Here is a 21,654-nt window from a genome sequence, read left to right on the forward strand (position 1 = left end):
AAAAAAAAAGAGAAAGAAAGAAAAAAGAAATTCTTATGCAAGATCGTATTATTCTTGGTTTTAAGTTCTAACTGTGACAAAAATCACATATATGATAACTGGAAGATGGGAAGATAAGTGATTATTGATATGTACAAACATCCATTAAGGAATACAAGGGCGGATATACAAAAAAGTGAGCAGAGAAGAAACTACTCAAAGGCTTCAGTCCCACCATAGAACTTTTCTTTCTCTTCTGCTAAAATAATTCCTTTGAAAGTTCATGTATATACACAAGACAAAGTACATAGTATCCTTAAAGTGATACAAGAAATGACAATTTGCTTTAACAACAACAACATCAAAAATCAGTAGAAAGTACAATCCAAGGTAGAAGTAGAACAAGCCTCGCAAAGATGGAGTAGCTTAGGGGGAGGGGGATCTCGGGGTAGATGGCTTACCCTGAACTTCAACAAAATGTAATGAACGATGTGAACTGCGGAACCCAGTAAGGTGAAAACTTTTAATGGAAAATACAAGATGTTAATTTATCTCACTATGTATTAATATTTAGGGAAATAGTATTCATGAGAGGAGTCTCTGGAGTCCCTAAAATTGAGCTGACTTTAACTGGTAATATTTCAGTAACATTAAATTAAGTAGTAAGACTAAATTTCAGTAACATTAAAAATGATAATGCTGTGGGGCTAGAGAGATGGGTAAGTGGTTAGAACACTGGCTACTCTTGCAGGAGACTGAAGTTCTATTCTACCATCCAAATGGCAGCTCACAACTGTCCATATTTCCAATTTCCAGGGATTCCAGGCCCTCTTCTAGCCACTTCAGGCACTGATCACATGTAGTAGTACATACACATACATTCAAGGAAAAGCACATACACATAACATAAAAATATTTTTAAAAAATGATAATGCTCCCCTTTTGGGTTAAGGTCTTGAAAAAGTAGAAACAGTTTGTTTCCTGAGATGTGATCAGCAAAAATCAGGAACGCCCCTAATTAATATAGGCTTGGGATACTTGATATAACAAAAGGTTTTTGTTTTTGTTTTGCTTCGTTTTGGTTTTGGTTGGTTGGTTTTTTGTTTTGTTTTTTTGTTTTTTGTTTTTTTGTTTTGTTTTGTTTTTTATTATATGTGTAGTGTAGTGCATGCACATGAGTATGTAGGTATATCCACTCATGTGAAAGTCAGAGGAAGATGCAGCATGTCCTCTATTTTTCGCGGCCTTCTTATCTTGATACATTAAGAGAATTATGATTGAAGATGGAATCCAAATTGCCTCTCAGTTGACTTTAAGACAGATTGTTTTGGGTTATTGAAGGGAAGGATATGATATGAACACAAGGATCTTGAAACAGCAGAGGAGAAGAGAAGTTAATCTCTACCTTGAACAAGGTCACAGGTCATTGCTGGCACAGAAGACAGAAGAACTTGCAGAAATGATGGCAGCTGTAGAAACAGGAAAAGCCCAGCAAATGCCCTCAAGAAGGCTCAATAAAGAACTGTGTTCTGGCTATCACTCTGACTGTAGTCTACTGAGACCACCTGTGTTGTTTTGTTTTTGCTTTTTTATTTGTCAATCTGACCCAAACTATCTGGGAAGAAAACCGTCAACTGACAAAATGCCCCCATAAGACTGGCCTATAGGCAAGTCTGTCAGGGATTTTCTTGATTATTGACTGATGTGAGTGGACCCACCTATAGGCAGGGACAATGTTACCCATAGGCAGATGGATCCTAGGTTGTTTAAGAAAGCAAGCTCAGTGTTTGCAACCCCTCAGGAAGAACAACAATATCCACCAACCAGACCTTCCAGAGCTCCCAGGGACTAAACCACCAACCAAAGAGTACACATGGAGCAACCCATGACTCCAGCTACATATGTAGTAGAGGATGGCCTTGTCTGGCATAATGGGAGGAGAGACCCTTGGTCCTGTGAAGGCTCGATGCCCCAGTGTAGGGGAATGCCAGAGCTGGGAGGCAGGAGTGGGTGGGGGGGGGAGCACCCTCATAGAAGCAGGTGTAGGGGTGATGGGCTAGGGGGTTTCTGGAGGGAAAATTGGGAAAGGGGGATAACATTTGAAATGTAAATAAAGAAAATATTCAATAAAGGAAAAGAAAAAATAAACTAAAACAAAACAAAAAAAGCAAGCTCAACAAGACATGAGGAGCAAGTCTATAAGCAGTGGTTTACTCTGTGGTCTCGCCATCAGTTCTGACTCTAGGTTTCTGACTTGAGCTATGGCCCTGATTTTTCTCAGTGATGAACTGTTGTCTGTGAGTGTGGGCTAACATAAACTTTTTCATTTACAAGCTGGTTTTGGTCATTGTGATTTATCAGTAGGAAAAAAGTAACTAAGACACATATGTGACTTCTAACTTCAAGAGCTGCAATGCAATTTTGGCATTTTGTTCTAAATTTCTGGTAAGTTGTGTTAGAAGTGCTAAGAAATGAATTCTTCTCAATATCTGAAGCTCTTGGGATCTTTAAAGGACTAAAGCCTCAAAAGAAACAATGGAATCTCCTTTTCCATTCCTTTGCTTAAGAAGATCCCTGTATTTGTTATAGCAACACATTCAATCAAGACCTCCTTTTGCTAAAGAAGGCTCAGACATTCATGGAAAAACTAAATTTAGGGTTCAGGAGTGACTGACTCTTCCACATAAATCCAGTGATGGATTAGTGGCAACCTCTTAGACATTTAATCTCTTTTTTTTTTTTGTGAGGTCAAAATAGTATTTCATAAATTCCTTTTGAGAATAATTCAGAGTATACACTAACATTACCCTTGAACTACCTATGTGGGCCTATATTGGCCCAGGAGTCACTTTTTCCATTGATCTTTCCTTGACTTTCCCAGTTCTTTGTTCTATGTCCTTTATTATGATTCCCCAACATTTGGCCTTTTCCTTTCTTTTTCACTGTGATAAATAGATGATATACTTTACAGGATCTTAAGATACTGGATCTGTTCCTAAGATAGTCTGACCATCACTTGACCCTCTCTGGCCTCCAACTGTCATTTGGAAGGTAGGCTTTTAGTAGGGTCCATTCCGGCTTTCACATTCTGTGACACTAAAAATGTGAAAAGGAACAATAAACCTGAGTATTTCTGTGTCTTTCTAAATGTTTGGTCATGTGTGTGTGGGTTCCTTCTCTCTGCTTAGAAAACTCTTTCTTCTGCTTTCTGCATGTAGCAGAGGCTGGGAGAAAGGTTGCATCTAAGTGACCTTGGATGGTCTATCAGTTCTTTGGTAAAAAGTAGGAGATTTGGGTAGCCCGAGTCTTTCAAAAACTAACCTCAGTGGACCAGATAGTTGGCGGTGAGGCTTGGACATCTTTGGGGAGACTGTCCCACTCCAAATTAGATGACTAATTTCCCTTACTATGTTCAGTCTTCTAGTAAGACTAGTGCTAATCTGATTTTAAGGGTATCTGAGAATCTAGATTTCTGGAGCTGTTATTATTGGGAGACAGGATGTAATTAGACAGAAGAGACTCAGGTATATGCAGAACATTGTTTTTCCTCCATTCCCATCAAATAACAATCTCCTTTGAGTAAATCATAAAAGTTCCCAGACTCCTTTGATTCATTTACCTGTCTATTACAGGGCAATGGGTCTGATAACACTGAAAAGTACAGAATGTGGCTCATCCTGTTTCCTGGTGGGTAGGTGCCTCTGGAGTTTACTGGGCTTGTGAATTCCTTGTGGGGAGAGCACTGTTCTTTTCTTCCCTTCTTCTTGTGTCACCCACACAGGGTGTCTGAATCAGACAGACCAAAGGTGTGGATCACAGGCCCAGAGGGACACAGGAAACCACCTGATTCTATTTCCTTGTTTTAGCCTCAGCATGTGATTTTAACATACAACATAGACCTACTTATCAACTGTGATTGTTAGATGATAAAAGAGAGGTATAAACTCATTAGGGTCTTGTTCAAAGTCACATGATAAGTTCATGTCTTTTGTAATTATGAAAAAACCAGACTATTGTATTAAGAGATTCTTTACAAGTTTCAAGAAGATAGCAAATGTGTATACCAACCTGTGGTTTTTAACAGCTTTTTGTATATGAGAAAATATTCAAATGTATGTGCCTTTATCTTCAGGAAGGCAGGAATCTCAAGACAAGAGACACTGACACACACCAGGAGAAACAATGTCCACAAACTTTAGGTTTGCTGTTGGTCTTCCACCTTTTCCATTTTTTTTTTTTTTGAGTCTGAGTCCTATCAAGAGGCTCTAAATCAGAGTTAGAAATCTAAAAAAAACAACTATGTCGCAGAAGTTTTTTATTCAGTTGTCTTTCTTCCGAAAAGGCTACTTCCATCTCAGAGAGTGATGTGAAAACCCTCCTTTTAGGAAAGGAATGGAGGTGAGGAGCCCTAATTGTATTGCCTTCATAGGTACTTTTTATCCTTTCTCCTCTCTGGCTCTCTGCAGTGCTTTAGTTCATACAGCAGATGGTAATGAGCCTGTCCCCTTTCCTCTAGTGCCATGGACACCCTAGCTGGCCTGGATTTTCAAGGCAAGCCAGTGCAAGAGATTTGTAGTAGCATCTGTTTTGTGACTATGAACAGACCTTTAGAACTGCTTTGCCAGGCAGAAAGAGTGCCTGGCTCCACCCACTTCATTTTCTGTAAGCATCTGTCTGGTACTACACAGATTCTGGTGACCTCACTCTGAGGGTGTCGCTTATTTGTAAAACCCTCTGCGATTTAAGGCCGAGTCTTCATGACTGCTATGGGAGCTGGGAGTAATTACAGTTGTCTGTGGAAAGTTGGCATCCTCATCACATTCTGTTCTTCTTCTGCAGAACTGCCTTTGATCTCTTTCTCTCTCTTTCTCTGTTGGGAAGGTAACCATTAAGATGTCTATCTTCAGTTTCATTTACATGGAAGGAAAGACAAGTACTTACTGGCAATTGATGTTTTCCTGTTCTCAGATCTGGTCTTCTCCTAGACTATACCTGGGATTCTAGAAACACTCGGTATATTTTCTAATGGCACCACTTGAAAGGCCATGCATTCAAAGTGAAATCTCTTCTATACTGTGCACATTCCTTTCCAAGGTCTATCAGACACCCCGGTAGTCCTTGCAGTATTGATAATTATTTCATGATTATTTTTCTACTCTATTATACAATGAATAAATAAATGCATGCTAAGTAAAATTCAGGAAGTAAAGGTACAGTTATTTATAACCACATTTTATTAAAATAGGGGGGACATGAACAAATTCTCTTCTATTATTATTCATAGTTTTCATAGTTCATGAAGTACTTCTACATGCAAGATGAAGCCTTATTTCCTCTTTAATTCTCTCTTTCATGTTGGTCAACACATTCAGGGCTTTGGAAATGCTGAAGTATTCTCCTGTGAGGAAATATTTCCTGAGTGGAGCCATCTCAGGAACAAGTTCCATCTTGCTGCTGGGCCAAAACTGAATTCATGATCCCAAGCCCTAGAACTAATTCCTATACTGTTTGTTCAAGTGTTTCACGTTTGTCTGTTAACTGGTAAAGAATGTAAAGAGGGAAGTTGCTGGTTATCTAAACTAAGTCATACGAGTCATAAATATGCAGCTTGCCCACTCATTTGTTCCCTTATCATTTTAAATCCCAGGTCAGAGTCCAGGATGGAGCCTGACTGCAAAAGCTGAATCAAAGACCCTGAAACCAGGTGACTCAGGTAAGATTCAGTCACCAATATTAACTTCCTTGCTTAACCCCTTGTGTCAAAATAAACCCAACAGCATACCCTGATCCTCCTCACCTTGTGTTTCCATCCTACAAAAATGTTGTACAGTCTCCCTTCGGGATGCACTTCAGATTCTGAACTGGCCACTTCCCTGCTCACACTGAAAATAAAGCCTTCATTTCTAAGCTTCTGTCTCTGAAGTGAGTTTTCTTAACTTCTGCCCTACAACCCAACACTACCATTAATATACAGCTTCTGCTCTTCTTCAGCGGGCTGAGTAGTGCTCCAAGTTAGACGTTTAAATTTGATTAAATCTTGTTAGATATTTATAGGTTTTCTAACTCTGTGATAATTGCATTTATTTATATAACTTTCATTCTCACTTCCATAGATAGTTTTCAATTCTTCTGAATTGAATCCACTGAGACAAACTGTTGAGGCATTTCTTGCTTTTGACATAGGTTTGCAAAATTGTTTTCTAAAACAATGGTCATCAACATCATCTTTTAACACTGGATTCCAGGGATTTATTTTAGTGACAATTTAGATACATCTCATTCTATACTCTATCTTTCCTCTTCTCTTTGCTTTGATTGTCTCACTCTGTCTTCCTCCCCCTTCCCTGTTTTGAATGCCTCGGAGGTGAGATGATTTTCCTCCTGTTAACCACAGTTGATCACAGGCCGAGGGTCTCCAGGAGTTTCTGATATTCAACAGACAGCTTTCTGCACAGGTGTTGGACCATGGGAACTTTGGGGCAAGATTCCTATCCTTGCCAGGAGACTCTGAGACTCAGGCCGTATTCAGGTCAGAGAAAGTTAACAATGAGATTTTACATCGGGAAACTGAGAAAACAGTTCCCGAAGTGTGTCTAGCTTTGCTTCCTAAATAGTGAGTTTGTGGTTTCAATCAAGAGTTGTCCCTAGTTCCTTTATCAGGCACTTTTTGTAGTATCCGTACTTGCCTTTCACTGTTATGAACCATTTTCTCAATGCCTTTACAAGGAATGAGAGGTATTAGCATGCTTAGAGTCCATGGAAAGCCATTCTTGGGTTAGTCTTTCTTACTGTTACTGCAAAGAATCTCAAACATATTTCCACTTAAATATTGTGGACTATTATAATGCCCAGGTAGTTTGACCTGTGTGACAAAGCTGTCAGATGTCTGGCTACAGGAGTAAGCTCATGACCTTTAAGGAAAACAGGTGCTTGCCTGGAGATAAGAGGAACATCCTGACCATTCAAAACCTTGACCTGTGGACCTGGCCCCAAGAATGCACAGAGAGAATTGGATGCTTGCTAAGGAAGGAGGAGGAGGAAGGATGGAGAAGCAGGAGAGCATGAGGGGAAGAGAAGAGGAGGAGGAAGAGGAGGATACTTAAAGTTGTGGATGAATCCGTGTACATGAGCTCTGAGGTTCTTGTTTGCTATAGTTCTCTTTAATTCTATATCCCACTCCAGTATCCATCTTAGCAATATGAGCCAACACATTCCTTCTTGTGAATTTATTTGGTTTGTTCTGGACTCTCTAAAATTCTTATTAAATTATCAGGTGTGAATGCCTTCCCTAATTGGGGTCCTCCCACATGCATATCTAGTTTTTGTACTTCAGTTTCAATTCTGAAATATTATAGATTCACATAACTTCGCAAAATGAGAGGACCCATGTATTCTTTATTTTGGGTTCTTGAGGTGTCAGCATGTAATTGAATTTTACTATCAAAGAGAGGTAGTTGATGCAACCCTTAATCCCTTTTTATTTTAATAATGTCTACCTCTGTGTCTGCAGGGGCACAGGAGAACATGAGCACTGTGCTCAGGAGATTGTGTATGCAGGAGAAGTGTGGAACAGTAGAGCTCAGATGTGAACAATGTACTGCCTCTTCCCCTCCTGTCTACTGCAGTGATTCTCAGCCTTCCTGACGCTGGGACCCTTTAATACAGTTCATGTGTGGTGATCTCCAACCACAAAATTATTTCATTGCTATTTCACAACTAGAATTTTGCTACTGTTTTGAATCGTAATGTAAATATCTTATATGTAACCCCTGTGAAAGTATCATTCAACCACAAAGGGTTGAGAATCACTGGTCTACTGTGTTCCAGTATACTAAGCACCTGACATTGGTCTCTTCCTATTCCAAGTCTTAAAGTAGTACTGTAACAGCAGGAATGTTTGTATCATCTTCCCTATGGCACAGTGAAGGAAACTGAGGCATGATAAATTAAGTAACTGATGTCAAGTTACAATGTTGTTTCGGGGTATAGTATTGATCAGTGGTCCTCAACCCTCCTAGTGTTGTGACCCTTTAAAACAGTTCTTCCTGTTTTGGTGACCCCAACTATAAAATTATCATGCTGCTACTTTGTAATTGTCATGACTCTTAATGTAAATAACTGATATGCATGAAATCTGATATGTGACCCCTAAAATGATTGCAACCCAGAGGTTGAGAACCACTGAACTACAGTGTAAACCCAGTCAGTCTGTTCTCTCTTCCCTTCCTCTCTCTCCCTCTCTCCTTCCCTCTGTCTTGTTTCCTAGGTTATATACTTTACCAGATACAAACATATTTAAGAACCACTCATATACTGCTCTAGCAGGATTTGGCATTCTCTGGAAAGGCCCCTTTCCCTAAGTGGCAGGCAGAGGCTATGGGGTTCTCAGAGATCTCTCACTGCCAGGGATTGCTTCTTGGCAGAGTACTGTATAACCACCACCACAAAATAAAGCAGCTCCTCCAATGCAACAGAAGTCTTGCACAGCAGAGGAACGTGTTTACTTGTCAGTTCATGGTTTCACTTCTAGCCCCTCAATGTTGTAGGTCGTAATGGAGGCCAGTGGTGGTGAGGTTGGTATCATGCATTGCCCTAGCAGGACTTGGCATTCTTTGGAAAGGTACCTTCCCCTAAGTGACAGGCAGAGGCTGTGGGGTCCTCAAAGCTATCACTCTCACGGATTGCTTCTTGGCAGAATACTGTGTAACAACCACCACAAAAGCAAGTCCTCCAAGGTGACAGAAGCGTTCCACAGCAGAGGAAGGTCTTTGTCAGTTCATGGTTTGACGTCCAGCCCCACAACATTGTAGGTGGTAATGTATGCCAGTGATGGTGAGGCTTGATGTTGTTCATGGTGCCTCACTTTGGAGGTGGGCTTGGAGAGGGGCTCTTGGGAGGGCAAGGCTTAACGCACAACTTGTCGGGGCATGATGGTGGACATGACGGGGGGCATGAGCATGGTGGACATGACGGGGGGCATGAGCATGGTGGACATGACGGAGGGCAGGAGCATGGTGGACATGATGGGGGGCATGAGCATGGTGGACATGATGGGGGACATGAGCATGGTGAACATGGACAGGAGCATTTTGGGGTGCACAATGGGGGACACAGTGGGGAACTTGGTGCAGAAACACGCGTCACAGAGGGCACTAGGGGACATGGAGGACACGTTGGTGGTGCTGGGCACATGTCTAGTGTACAATTTTCAGAGCAGCGTTGTAGCTTCTTTAGACAGCTGGAATCACAATTCTTGAGATCATTCTTAGTGTCACTGGACTTATCACTTGACATTTCTTCTGTGGATATGTAGGCCTGAGAAGAAATGGGAGACAGAGTGTCACTGAGGGACAATTTATGGGGCTTCTTCCTGCTGGCTCCTCCTGTTTTCACAAGAGGCTTTCCATGGGTTCAGTCTCTGGACCATCTCATTAAGAGCTGTCCTTGTCTGTGGACTTGAGGTATGTCTGGGCGCCTGCACTCTGATTTTTCTCTTACCCTGTTTCCATTGTAGACTAAGCAGGTGTTCTTAGGGACTTGGAATGTAACAACAATCCAACAATCATAAGACCCGTAATTTTAGTGCTGATTTTTTTTGTAACCTCAAGTGTTTAATGTTACTCATGTAAGCTATTATTTCTAGGAGTCCATAATTTTTATTACATTGCTAAGAGCTTCTGTGGCTCAGCAGAACCCTGCCAGGCCACTTCTCTCCACTTTGGAGATAGGTGGTTTGTGAGTAGGCTTTGGAAGTGCAGGTCCATCTATGAGTTGCTTCCCAAGCCACCCAGCCTTGAAAATGGCTTTTCCCCCTCTGGTGGACTGAAGCAGCAAGGCACTTAAGACTTGTTAGACTCATGGGCCATTCTGGAAAAACCCTCTCCCTTTCCTTCAGGAAATCATTCGTTTTGCCAAACAATTAGGGAAAGGGAAGACATCAAGGGAGAAGAGATGAAGAGGGGCAATCTAATGTCTTCAACCATGAAATATGATTTCCAGAAGTGAATTCCTTTTCTGGTTAGTCCTACCATGGGGTAGGTCTTTTCCTATGTAAAGTTTGATTCCTAGACTTAGTGTTTAGTTTCTAACAACACTCATAGTAGGCTTTAGTTGGTACATGTGAAGAGGTCAGCCCAGATCCCTTGGAAAATTCCACCAGACCCCTCCCCTCCTGGAAGAGACAGATCAGAGAGCATTTAGGCCAGAAGAGAGAGGCTGAGTGGGCCCCTACTACCTCATTCCCTAAAGATCAATCAATATAAAGGGCACACTGTTCTGCCAAACATATTGTGCCTAGTTGCTGATGCTCTATTCTGACACTGGAAACCATATAAAAACTTGCTGAATGGGCTGCCGGGTGTGTGTGTGGGGGGGTGTCGCCACCTCTCCTTTGGGTCTGGGAAGACCACAGTGCACGGGAACAATAAATTCCTCTTGCTTTTTGCATCCATTTCTGGCTCCATGTGATTCACTCATGGGGTCCCCGGTAAGCTAAGGGTCTCCAGAGTCTTACATTCAGTGCATTGGCTGGGAATCCAACTCCTTGTGGGAACACACTGGAGCAGTGAGTCAGAGATCTCAAGCTTTTACTGCAGTTCCTGTTTGTCTTGCTGTTTGTCAAAGTCTGAGTCTGTAAGTCTGAAATTTTGCTTGCAAGCCTAGGGAGGCTGGGAGAGCCTATGGTGTCTGATGGAGTGCACTCAAGTGCGGTGGGGGTATGTGCCTTAATGTTGTGAAGAGGGTGGGGGAGATAGAGGCAGGGGGACACTGAAGGATGCTTCAGCCCTCCACCCCTGAGGGAGCAGGGAAGGCTCTTCTCCTTCTGGAAACAGCAAGACAGTATCTGCGGCCAAGTCTTGCTTTAACCTGGTTTTTCTGGCTCCCGCTGTATGGGCAGAGGCACCTGGTTTCTTTCTGCATGGCTGGAGCTGCCATATGGGCAGAGGTACCTGGTTTCTTTCTGCATGGCTGGAACTGCCATATGGGCAGAGGCACCTGGTTTGTTTCCACGAGGCTGGAAGCCATCTAAGCAAACTGTGTATTAATTGTCTTTACCTGTGTTCTTGGACCTGGATGCCTGCCCATGACAGAGTGGTGGGGGTCTGTGTTTTGATTGTTTTTCTCTGTGTTTGTTGGTATCTCATTCTGTATTCTTGGACTTAGACGGACAACATTTTTTTGGACATTGGACAGAATGAAAGACAAGTTAGGTACTCTCTGCTTCTCCATATGACCCACTGATAGAGACTTTTGACTTGCAGGTGATCAAAGCAGTAGAGGAGAGAGTCTTCAGACCAGGATCCTTCAGGTACCCGGATGAAGGACCCTATATAGTTACCTAGAAGAATCTAGTGGAGGACCTCCCTCCTCCTTCATAGATAAAAGCCTTTCCTTCCCAAGATCCACCCCACAGGTTCTGGAAGTCAGCAAGAAGGAAGTGTGGAAAGAGGATCCAGACCTGAGAAACTTTTGATCCTCCGAGACCCTACAACAGTGGACCTGTTACTACATGACCCTCCTCCTCCAAATCTCCCTACCCTTGTTCCCATGGCCCCACCAGCACCCGTACTTGTTTTGGGATCTGTAGCCCATATGAGACCAGGGCCATTGCACTGCCCTACCTTTACTGGAGGGGAGGGAGGAGCAGGAGGAAACCCGATAGCCACCTCCCCTGATACCATGGTGGCTCTCCCACTAAGGGCACAAAGGCCTCTGAAAAAGGGCAGTCAGGTTATATTGGCCCTTCTATTTGGCTAACTTGTACAATTGGAAGGCCCAACCCCTACCCCCCTTTTCAAAAAGGCCAGTTAATCTCTTTGAGACTATTTTATTTATAATACAGGAAGCCAGAACCCGGAAAGAATATCCCCTCAGACATGGGGGCACTGTTGGTTGACCAGGCTGTTGTGGACAGCAGGCTTTCCCTGACTACACCTGACTGGGACTTTAATATGGCAGAAGGTAAGGGGCACCTGAAGGTCCAGTGCCAGACTCCACTGGCAGGTCTCCAGGGGGCTGCATGATGACCCACACATTTGACCAAGGTACATGAGGTTAAACAGAGACCAGATGAGTCAGCCGCAGCCTTTCTAAAGGGGCCCATGGAGGCATTCTGCCAATATACACTCTATGGCCCCAGCAGCAAAGAGCATAAAACTACGGTGAGAATGGCTTTTATAGACCAGGCTAGTAGAGATATCAGGAAAAAGCTTCAGAGGCTGGAAAGACAGGATAAGCAGTTGAGGGATTTAGTGTAGGTTGCTGAGACATTCTGCTATGACAGGGAGACAGAGAAAGAGAAGGAGCAAAGAAAGAGAAAGAAAGGAAAGTGACAGGGAAGGAATCTACAGAGAGTTCAGGCAACAGTAGTTAGGGAAAGCAGAGAAGAGAGACTCTAACCAAAGAGAGACAGAAAACCCCTGGAAAAGGACCATTGCACATACTGCAAGAAGAGACGTCACTGGACCAGAGAGTGCCCTAAGAAACGGAAGTTGGGAGCAGGAAGTCCCAGGCCTTGAGAAAAGCACCCACAAAAGGCAAAGGTCTTAGCCATGGGTGAAGGCAATGATTAGGGGAGACAGGGTTCCGACCCCCTCCCCAAACCCAGGGTAACTCTGAGAATGGAGGGGAAACCCACTTAATTCTTGGTGGACACAGGGGCTCAACACTCGGTCCTCCAAGCTGCTGGCCCCATTTCCAAGAAAAGATCTTTGGGTCCACTGACACCAAAATGTATTCATGGACTACCAAAAAAACAGTGGACTTAGGGATGGGCTGGGTATCCCATTCATTTAGGGTCACCCCAGACTATCCCTACCCTCTGTTTGGGTGAGACATACTCTCCAAAATGGGGGCCCAGATATACTTCCTGCCCGATGGGCCACAATTAACCTGCTGAAAGTTGAAGCTACCTGGTTTACAGTCAGGAGCAGTTTTCTCCATGAAGGTCAGAGATGAGCAGGTGCTGCTGTGGTGGACAGCACAAATGTCATCTGGGCAGGACTTCTACCCCTCCCCCCCAGCATATCGATGAAGAAAGTGGGGCTAATTGCCCACACCAAGGCCTTGGAACTTGGAGCCAGCAGGAAAATTAACATTCAAGCAGATAGCAGGTATGCCTTTGCCGCAGTCCAAGTCCACAGGACTACAGGCCAAGAGAGTGGGCTGCTCACATCAGAGGAAACAAACAGGAAATCTTGGACCTCTTGGATGCCCTAATGAAGCTGGCATCTGTAAGTATTATTCCCTCTCCAGGACATCAGAGGACAAGAGACTCAGTGGCCCAGGGCAATAACTAGGCAGATCAAGTGGCTTGAGAAGTGGCTATGCAGGAGCCTATCCTGGTTATGGGCATGCAAGAAACACCTGCTGAGAAGTGGGATTGGACTAAGGGATGGCTTCACTTAAAATATATAGAGGAAGAAAGGACTCAGATTGCTAGCCACCCTACCAACTATTACCAAGAGAAGGAAGGACAATGGTGCATACAAGAAGGGAGAACTATACTTCCTAGAAAGCAAGCAAAAGGCTTACTAGGGCCAAGTACACAGATGGATTCGTCTAGTGGTTAAAAAGCTTGTCCAAGGAATTAACGGACCATATATATATACATATGTGTATATATATGTGTGTGTGTGTGTGTGTGTGTGTATGTATGTGTATGTGTGTGTGTATGTGTGTGTGTGTGTATATGTATGTATGAATGTGTGTATGTATGTATGTGTGTATGTATGTGTGTGTATGTGTGTATGTATGTGTGTATATGTGTGTGTATGTGTGTGTGTATGTGTGTGTGTATGTATGTGTATGTATATATGTATGTATGTATATAATAGGACTCAAATTTTGGGCCAGAAAGATAGTAGAACAGCGTAAGGTATGCCAGCAAATGAATGCTTATGCAACCAAGAGTAAACAGGGCAAAAGACCTAGGGGAAAAGGGCCTGGAGTATATTGATAGATCGATTTTACAGAAGTTAAGCTAGAAAAATATGGTTACAAATACCTTCTAGTGTTTGTAGATACTTTCTCTGGAAGGGTTGAGGCTTTCTTTACCAAGCAGGAAACAGCTACTGTGGTAGCTAGGAATATATTAGAAGAACTTTTCCAGAGGTTCAGAGTGCCCAAGGTTGGACAATGGTCCTGCTTTTGTCTCTAAGGTAAGGGAGGGATTGGCAGTGATATTGGGGACTAATTGGAAGCCCCATTGTGCATACCATCCCCAGAGCTCAGGGCAGGTAGAGAAAATAAACAGAACACTATAAGAGACCTTGATTAAACTGACCTTGGAGATGGGCTTGGACTGGTTGGTGCCTTTTCCCTTGGCGCTGAACACCCCCTACCATTTTAACCTGACCCCTTTTGAGATCCTGCATGGGACATCCACTCCTTTGACCCCGGCTCTTGATCCCTCCAACCCCCAGAGTGACTTTTCAGGCTGACAAGGATCTTATGGCTCGATTGCCAGCTTTCCATACCAGCCACCTGGAATTGTGGCCTAAACTTAGTGCCCTGTATGATGTAGGTAGGTACTCCAGAGGCTCCGCACAAGTACCAAATTGGAGGGTACATGTTAAGAGACATTGTGCTGAACACTTGGAAGCAAAGTGGAGAGGGCTGTTCCTGGTGTTGTTGACTACCCTGACCTCTGTTAAAGTGGATGGAGTAACTACCTGGGTTCACATCAGATCAGCACCTGTGCCTGAGGACAACTAGATAGCAGCCAGACACCCAAGCAACCCCCTTCTTCAAGGCCAGAGAAATCATGAGATGGCTATGGTGTATCATCCAACAGAGCCTTGGCAGCCCCTACACCCCCACTAAGGTGACTTGGCAGGTGCTCTCAGCCACTGGTGATGTGGCTTGTTCCACTAACCAAGCTATATCTGGTGGCTGGACCCTGACTTTGGTCTCTGTGATTTAGTGGTAGGCCTTGACTCCTGAGGTGTTGCTGCCCTGGAGACACAAGGGGAGGGATTGCCTAAATGTGTCCTAGAAGTGGCCTTGGAGGATAGGACTTAGGGTGCAGATACCCAAAGTTGAAAAGTGTTTTTCAAGAGCCCCCCATATATGTGTGCCCCCAAAATGGGAGAAGCCAGCAGCAGGCCGATCAGTGTTAGGGGGCCAAGCATTTCTTCTATGCTACCTGGGGGTGCGAAACATCGGGAAACACATACTGGAGACCATTCTGGGGTAGTTAAAGACTCAATGGCCAAGGTGAGAGAAGGGTTAGCCAAGTGGAAAAGAGAGAGAGAACAGAGTCAGGGCTGGTTTGAGTCTTGGTTTAACTCTTCCTCTTGGTTAATCACCCTCATAACCACCTTGTTAGGACCCCTAATTGTTCTCCTGCTATCGTCGACTTTTGGCCCCTACATTTTGAAGTGCTTGGTTGCTTTTGTTAAGAAGTGCATAGGTTCAGTACGGCTATGATCTTAAAGCAGAAGATACAAAGAGCTAGATACAGAAGGCCAGGAGTATGAGCTATCAGAATACAAGCAATGGCTTCAGGTTTGAAGCTTGCACAAAGAAAAGGGGGAAATGAAGAGGTCAACTCAGAGCCATTGCAAAAATCCACAGGACCCCTCCCCTCCTGGAAGAGAGGTCAGAGAGCACGTAGGCCAGAAGAGAAAGGCTGAGTAAGCCCCATCTACCTCATTCCCTAAAGACCAATCAGTTTAAAGGGCACACTGTTCTGCCAAACATATTGTGCCTAGTTGCTGATGCTCTATTCTTCCCCTAGAAACCATATAAAAACTCACCGAATGGGCTGTTGGGGTGGTTGCTGCCTGTGCTTTGGGTTTGGGAAGACCCCAGTGCACTGGAACAATAAATTCCTCTTGCTTTTTTGAATCTATTCCCAGCTCCACATGGGTCACTCAGGGGGTCCCCAGCAAGCTAAGGCTAACTAGAGTCTTATACATGCTTGATTTTATTTAATAAAAAGTAAAATTCTATGAAATGTAGTTTAAAAATTGGTATGACTCTACAGGGAGGCAGCTCTTTAAATGGAACTCTAAAATGGGTATTGTTCACTCTAATCCTTGCTATTCAAAATAACAAGAAACTTTAACCAAACAAAACCCTCCCAGCTCTACTCAGTACTGGGGTTGATGCAGCCATTTTTAGAATAGAAGGTGCACGAGAACAACCATCATCGTTGTCCAGGTGCAACTCACCCCTTTCTGTTGGTAGTGAAATTGACAAGCAGTCGACTGAGGTGGATGGTAGGGCTGTGCTGGGGAAGATGGACTTTCCCTCTCGTTCCTCTGCTGCACTCTGGGAAGCTGGGGGCAGGTAGGGGGCCAGCTCCATTTATGACATCATTACAGCATCATGAGTAGTGAATGTTGGGTGGCTCCAGGACTTCTAACTCAAGTCCTGAACATGAGAATCTAGCTATGATTACACAACTCTCAGCCTAGACTTCTCTCTTGTGGTCCCTTAAAATCGATGCTGAAAGAATCAGGCTACTGGGAAGAGTTCTGAACTCTGGGGGCAGAGGGCTTGTTACTGCTAGGAGTGGAAACACTGTCTGTCTGCCTGTGGTCTGTTCTCTCCTTAGATTCTCAGTCATTTTCCTTGCATCTTTCTGGAAAGTCCATAAGATCACTCACTTCTACTCTTTTTTACCCTGCTTTTATTAATATGAGAATTTGAAATCTCTTTTATCATCTCATACTTGCTAGTCCAAGTCTAAAGGTTATTTTAGCAGATTTTTCAAATGTCTTTGTATGAATTCCCTTTTTCTTGCTCTCTGCCTGTCTCTGTGTCTATCTATCTATCTATCTATCTATCTATCTATCTATCTATCTATCTATCTATCTCTGTCTATCTATCTATCTATCTATCTATCTATCTATCTATCTATCTATCTATCTAATCTAATCTATCCTGTGTGTGTGTGTGTGTGTGTGTGTGTGTGTGTGTGTGTATGTGTGTGTTACTGATGGGAGGTTAGTGATTGTTTTTGCATTCAGGGAGTAGTTACCTGTTGATATCTAAGGTTAATGTTCTTCATTACAAGCAGTTAATCTAGCATTCCTGACTACTACTGATCAGTCTAATTAATGGCACATCATACTGTGTATGGAAAAACCACTCAGAGGGTTTTTTTTTTTCTGGTTCTGTCATAGGCCTAATAAGGGAAGTTTATAGTTGGAACTGAGATGCATTTGAGTGGTAATAGGAGGAAGCTGGGAGGACAAATAGAAAATGAAGCCTGTCATATACAGGGTAAGAACTCAGTCCCAGAAGCTCATCTTGCCATTCACAAGTGGCTGTGTCTAAATTTTATTTTTAATTTTTTTTATGTGCCTGAGTATTTTACCTCCATGTATCTGTGTGTACTACATGCATATCTAATGCCCAAAGAGGCTAGAAGAGGGCATCAGAATACCTGGAACTATAGGTAGAGAGGTTGTAAACTGCCATGTGGTTGCTGGGAACTGAACCCAGGTATTCTGCAAGAGCAACCAGTGCCCTTAAATACTGAACCATCTCTCGAGCCCAAGTGACTTTCTGTTAAAACCTTGGTATCGTCATACATCATGTGTCAAAACCCTGACAATATCGGGTGGGATGGGTTGATGAGTTGAGTGGTGGAGTATGAGACCATTTTACTTGAAAAGGCTTATAAAGATGTACACGACTGGAGGAAGGCTGTGCTGGCGGCACATGATGAGTGCAGTTGAGAGAAACATCACCACAGAATTTCTGTGGAGACATTAAGAAGAAAGTAGAGACAACTCAGGTTTCAAGATGTGTTTTCAGTAGAAAGATAGGTGTTTGAGTCTCAAAATGCTGAGAGTGCTTGCAGGGCACCTCTTCAATGATCATTGGAAACCTAGCTTTGATTGTGCCATTGAGCTGACCTGAGACCTTGAATTTATTTTAACCCAAGAGTCTTCAACATGACTTGGTTCAGAGACAGAATTGGGGGAGAGGAAAGGAAGAGAATGGAGAGAAGAGAGAATCATTATTCAGAAAGAATGAATAGGCCACAAACAATTAAGCCAAACATGCCTAATGAGAAGAGGGAGGTTGGTAGCATTTAACTGCTTAGGATAAATGGTATTAGAGACATAATCTCGGTGCAAAACACTCATTTTCTTTTCTCTATCATTTGTCATGAATTCTATTTCTCCAAAGCTGTTTCTATGTCTATTTGGAGAAGCCAAGCTCCACCGGCTGTTCAGCTCTAGATGCAGCTACCAATCTGGATATGGAGAAGGCAAGTCGTTTTCAACCTAAGTATCAAAGATCTGATTTTTGCTAGCCACAGTCATCTTCCACTTTTGTCCTTTCCTCTCGCCAGTATTGCTCAAGCATATTACCTAGTGAACTTAAAACACAGCACAATCTACTCATCTTCTCAGCCTTTGAAACCCTCCTCCCTTTTAAAAGCCGAGCATTTAAAGCTGAGGACACAGATACGTTCAGCTTCATTGGTGTTGCATTTGGTATCCCTGCCACCAGCCTCACACTAGGCTTCAGTTTTGTGGGAAACTGGCTAGCAACAGTTACTAATAGGATGACACTCAGAGTACTTCTTAGGTGAAGGAGTCTCAGGAGAAAGGCTGCAGGGGATGATGAGTAAGTGCCACAGTCTAGGCTAGATCAGTGGTTAAGAGCTAGGTAGGGCCTTGGTGTCAGTTTCCTAGGTTCAAATCCTGCTTTCATCCTTTACTTCCTTAATGCATCACCCCTAGTGATACACGCATCCAGTCTATATCTCCATTCAATTACCCACAAAATGATGTAATTGTAGCATTTGTATAGGATAACATGTAACTTACATCAAGTGCCAGTCTTATTACCTACACTCTCACCATTGGAGGGCTTCGCTGTTTTCAGGGTTGTAAAGATCAGAGACACATCAAGAGAACTCAGTCAGTATTCTATGCATTTATTCCTCGTGTACTGCCTGGGTTCTTCTGGATCTCTCTATCTGTTTCTCCCTCCCTCCCTCCCTTCCTCCTTACCAAGTATATTTTATACGTGCATTTTATATTTGTGTATTTACACAGATATGTTCAGTTTTGTGTGAATTTGTATGCTTATAAAAGTATATGCCAGAGATGTTTCATATCAATCCTCAGGCATAGGCACTATCTCCCTTTCTGTCCTGTCCAGGTTCTCCCCTCCCCTCCCTTCCATTCCTGCATACTGTCCTCTGTCCTCTCTCATTCTGTTCACCACTTCCCTCCCACCCCTCCCTTTTCTTCCCCTTCCTCTCCTCTCCTCCTCTCCTCCTTTCTTTCTTCCTTCTTTTCTTTCTTTTTTTTTTTTGACAAGCTATCCCACCACCAAACCCCAGAGATCTATCAGTCTCACTTTTCCTAGCAATGGGATTACTTTTCTACCATTCACATTGTTCCACTGTGCTACCTAGGCTGTTTTTCTTTTTCTTTTATAAAACATTGATTCTGAGTACTGAATTCAGGCCCTCCTTATGCTTGTAAAGTGAACACTCTACCGGTTGATCTGTTTCCCGAGTCTCATGTCTCCATTTCTATTTGTTTCTCATTTCTGACTTTGCCCTGAAGTGCACCTTTTCAGTTCTATACTTTCCTTGAACCTTTCTCCATGTTATCATTTTCTGTCTTCCAGCTAAATATATTGGTGATGTTCCCAGCAAGATTCAGTCTTTCAATGTTAATCTTAAAACATAATTTCTGTTTTGAGTAAGTACAGTTCATATAAACGTCATTAATAAACAATAGTAATTTAGCCATGGAAGCTAAGATGGCTGGGAGAGATGTCTCAGTAAAAGTACTTGTTTTACAAACTATGAAGGTGGAAGATTGAATCCGTAGGCTGTTCCCATAGCCCCAGAAGAAAGGGGTAGATAGATCCTGAGATTTTTGTTGACTCAGAAGTGGTGAACTTCTGATTCAGTGAGAGAATGTGTTTCAAGGCAAAAGGACTAAGAAGGATGAGGGAGGACACTGACATCCTGCTGTCGACTCTGAATTCATGTACACGGGTATGTAGAGGACACCCCCACACATACCCATACCCCACACCATTCCACTGTGTGTATCAGAAGGCCATGGAGATTATAATAATTGGCAATGTTAACTAGATTTACCTTTTATAGTTTTACAGAAAAGTTTTTCTGTCTATATTTTACTTTATTCTTTGAGACTGTCATGCATGTATACAATATATTCTGATCATGTTCTCTTGGGACTCCCTTTCCAAATCCCCCTGGATCCCTCTTCCATGTCCTTCACCCTAACTGGCCAAAGCTCTTCATCTAGGGATGGGGCTTTATGAACTTTCCCTCATTGTGCTAGGACATCGGCTGACTTCATCTTGTACAGGTGTTGTACACACAGTCATAGCTGCCTGAATTAATGAGTGCAACAGCCCTGCTATGTCCTGAAGATGTTGTTTGTTCTAGTCTTCCTTAACTTCTTCACTTTTCTACTCTTTCTGCACCCTCTTCTGTAATATTCACTGAGCCTTGGGAGAAGGAAGTATGATATAGATGTGTTACATGTAGCTTTGCTACTCCTCAATGTTCCAGGAGCAGGCCATACTACCAGTACCAACACAACTTCCCTTGAATCCATGGATTAAAAACACAGAGCTATGATGACTTCAAGGAAAAAGTGTCTTCCAGACATAACAGGACTGATATGCCTATAAACTCACAAAGACTGTGGCAGCATGCACAGGCCTGCACAGGTTAAAGCCACATGGGGTCCCAGCACTAAGAGCAAGAAATGGATGTAGGAACCTATCCAGAACCAAGATGCTATTATAATTGATTCCTGGTGGCAGAGCAAAAATCAGTTTTCTCCAGTGAAATTCCACTGGGAATATCAGCTAAACTACAGGGTAGGCCTCATTCCTAGTATTAGTAGGCTAACACAAAACAAACTTTGTGGGGGTTTTGTGTTTACTTTTTTTGTCTTACTAGTTTTTTGATTGTTTTGATTTTACTCTTTGTGTTTTATTTGTGTTTTGTGTTTTTGTGTTACTTTAAAAGAAATAGAAAGAACATAATGCTGGGTAAATGAGAAGTTGGAAGGAATGATAGAGGAGTTGGGGAAAGGGAAGGAAAATGATCAAAATAGATCCTACTAAAATATTTTAAAATTAAAATATCAGCTATTGTTCTAAATAAAAAGAACTATTGTGAACTGATGCAAGATGCTTCTGGACTTGGCAGGACGTTAAAGCTGACTTTTATTTCATGCGCAAAGTGAATGCTCTCTTTAGGGGCCCCTTCCCTTCTGGTGCTTAATTGGAGGGTATTCATTTGTTTGTTTGGTTGGTTGGTTAGTTTGTTTTGGTTTTTAGATTTATTTATTTATTTGTATACAGCATTCTGCCTAAATGCATGTCTGCAGGCCAGTAGAGGGCACCAGATTGCACTATAGATGGTTATGAGCCAACATGTTGGGAATTGAGCTCAGGACCTCTTTTAACCTCTGAGCCATGTATCCAGCAGACGGCGCTATTAACCTCTGAGCCAGGTATCCAGCAGACGGCGCTATTAACCTCTGAGCCATGTATCCAGCAGACGGCGCTATTAACCTCTGAGCCAGGTATCCAGCCCTGGAGTTTTGATTGTATATCTTTAACACTAGCAAAGGCATCACCTTTGCCCCTCCCTCTCTCTCTCTCTCCCTCCCTCCCCCTTCCCTCCCCCTGCCTCCCTCCCCC

General features: G+C 42.9%; 1 protein-coding gene and 2 long non-coding RNA genes across 3 annotated transcripts in view; 2 read left to right on the top strand and 1 right to left on the bottom strand.

Annotated features, from left to right (window-relative positions):
* Positions 1-8,455: 8,455 nt before the first annotated feature.
* Positions 8,456-16,287, bottom strand: Lelp1 (late cornified envelope like proline rich 1). The gene is made up of 2 exons (XM_031374645.1): positions 16,155-16,287; positions 8,456-9,294 (listed from the first exon to the last, which is right to left on the bottom strand). The coding sequence occupies exon 2, from the start codon at positions 9,271-9,273 to the stop codon at positions 8,839-8,841; it is 435 nt and encodes a 144-aa protein (XP_031230505.1). The 5' UTR covers positions 9,274-9,294; positions 16,155-16,287; the 3' UTR covers positions 8,456-8,838.
* On the top strand, positions 16,243-18,208 carry LOC116093272. Its single transcript, XR_004119677.1, has 3 exons — positions 16,243-16,523; positions 17,112-17,211; positions 18,127-18,208. It is a non-coding gene; the product is annotated as an uncharacterized LOC116093272 (long non-coding RNA).
* Positions 18,209-21,441: 3,233 nt separating this feature from the next.
* The window catches only part of LOC116093273, a 2,842-nt gene continuing 2,629 nt past the window's right edge, over positions 21,442-21,654 (top strand). Inside the window, exon 1 of the long non-coding RNA XR_004119678.1 lies at positions 21,442-21,536. This is a non-coding gene — a long non-coding RNA (uncharacterized LOC116093273). The remainder of the gene's footprint in view (positions 21,537-21,654) is intronic.

Source organism: Mastomys coucha, unplaced genomic scaffold, assembly GCF_008632895.1.
Source record: "Mastomys coucha isolate ucsf_1 unplaced genomic scaffold, UCSF_Mcou_1 pScaffold16, whole genome shotgun sequence".
NCBI classification, from domain to species: Eukaryota; Metazoa; Chordata; class Mammalia; order Rodentia; family Muridae; genus Mastomys; species Mastomys coucha.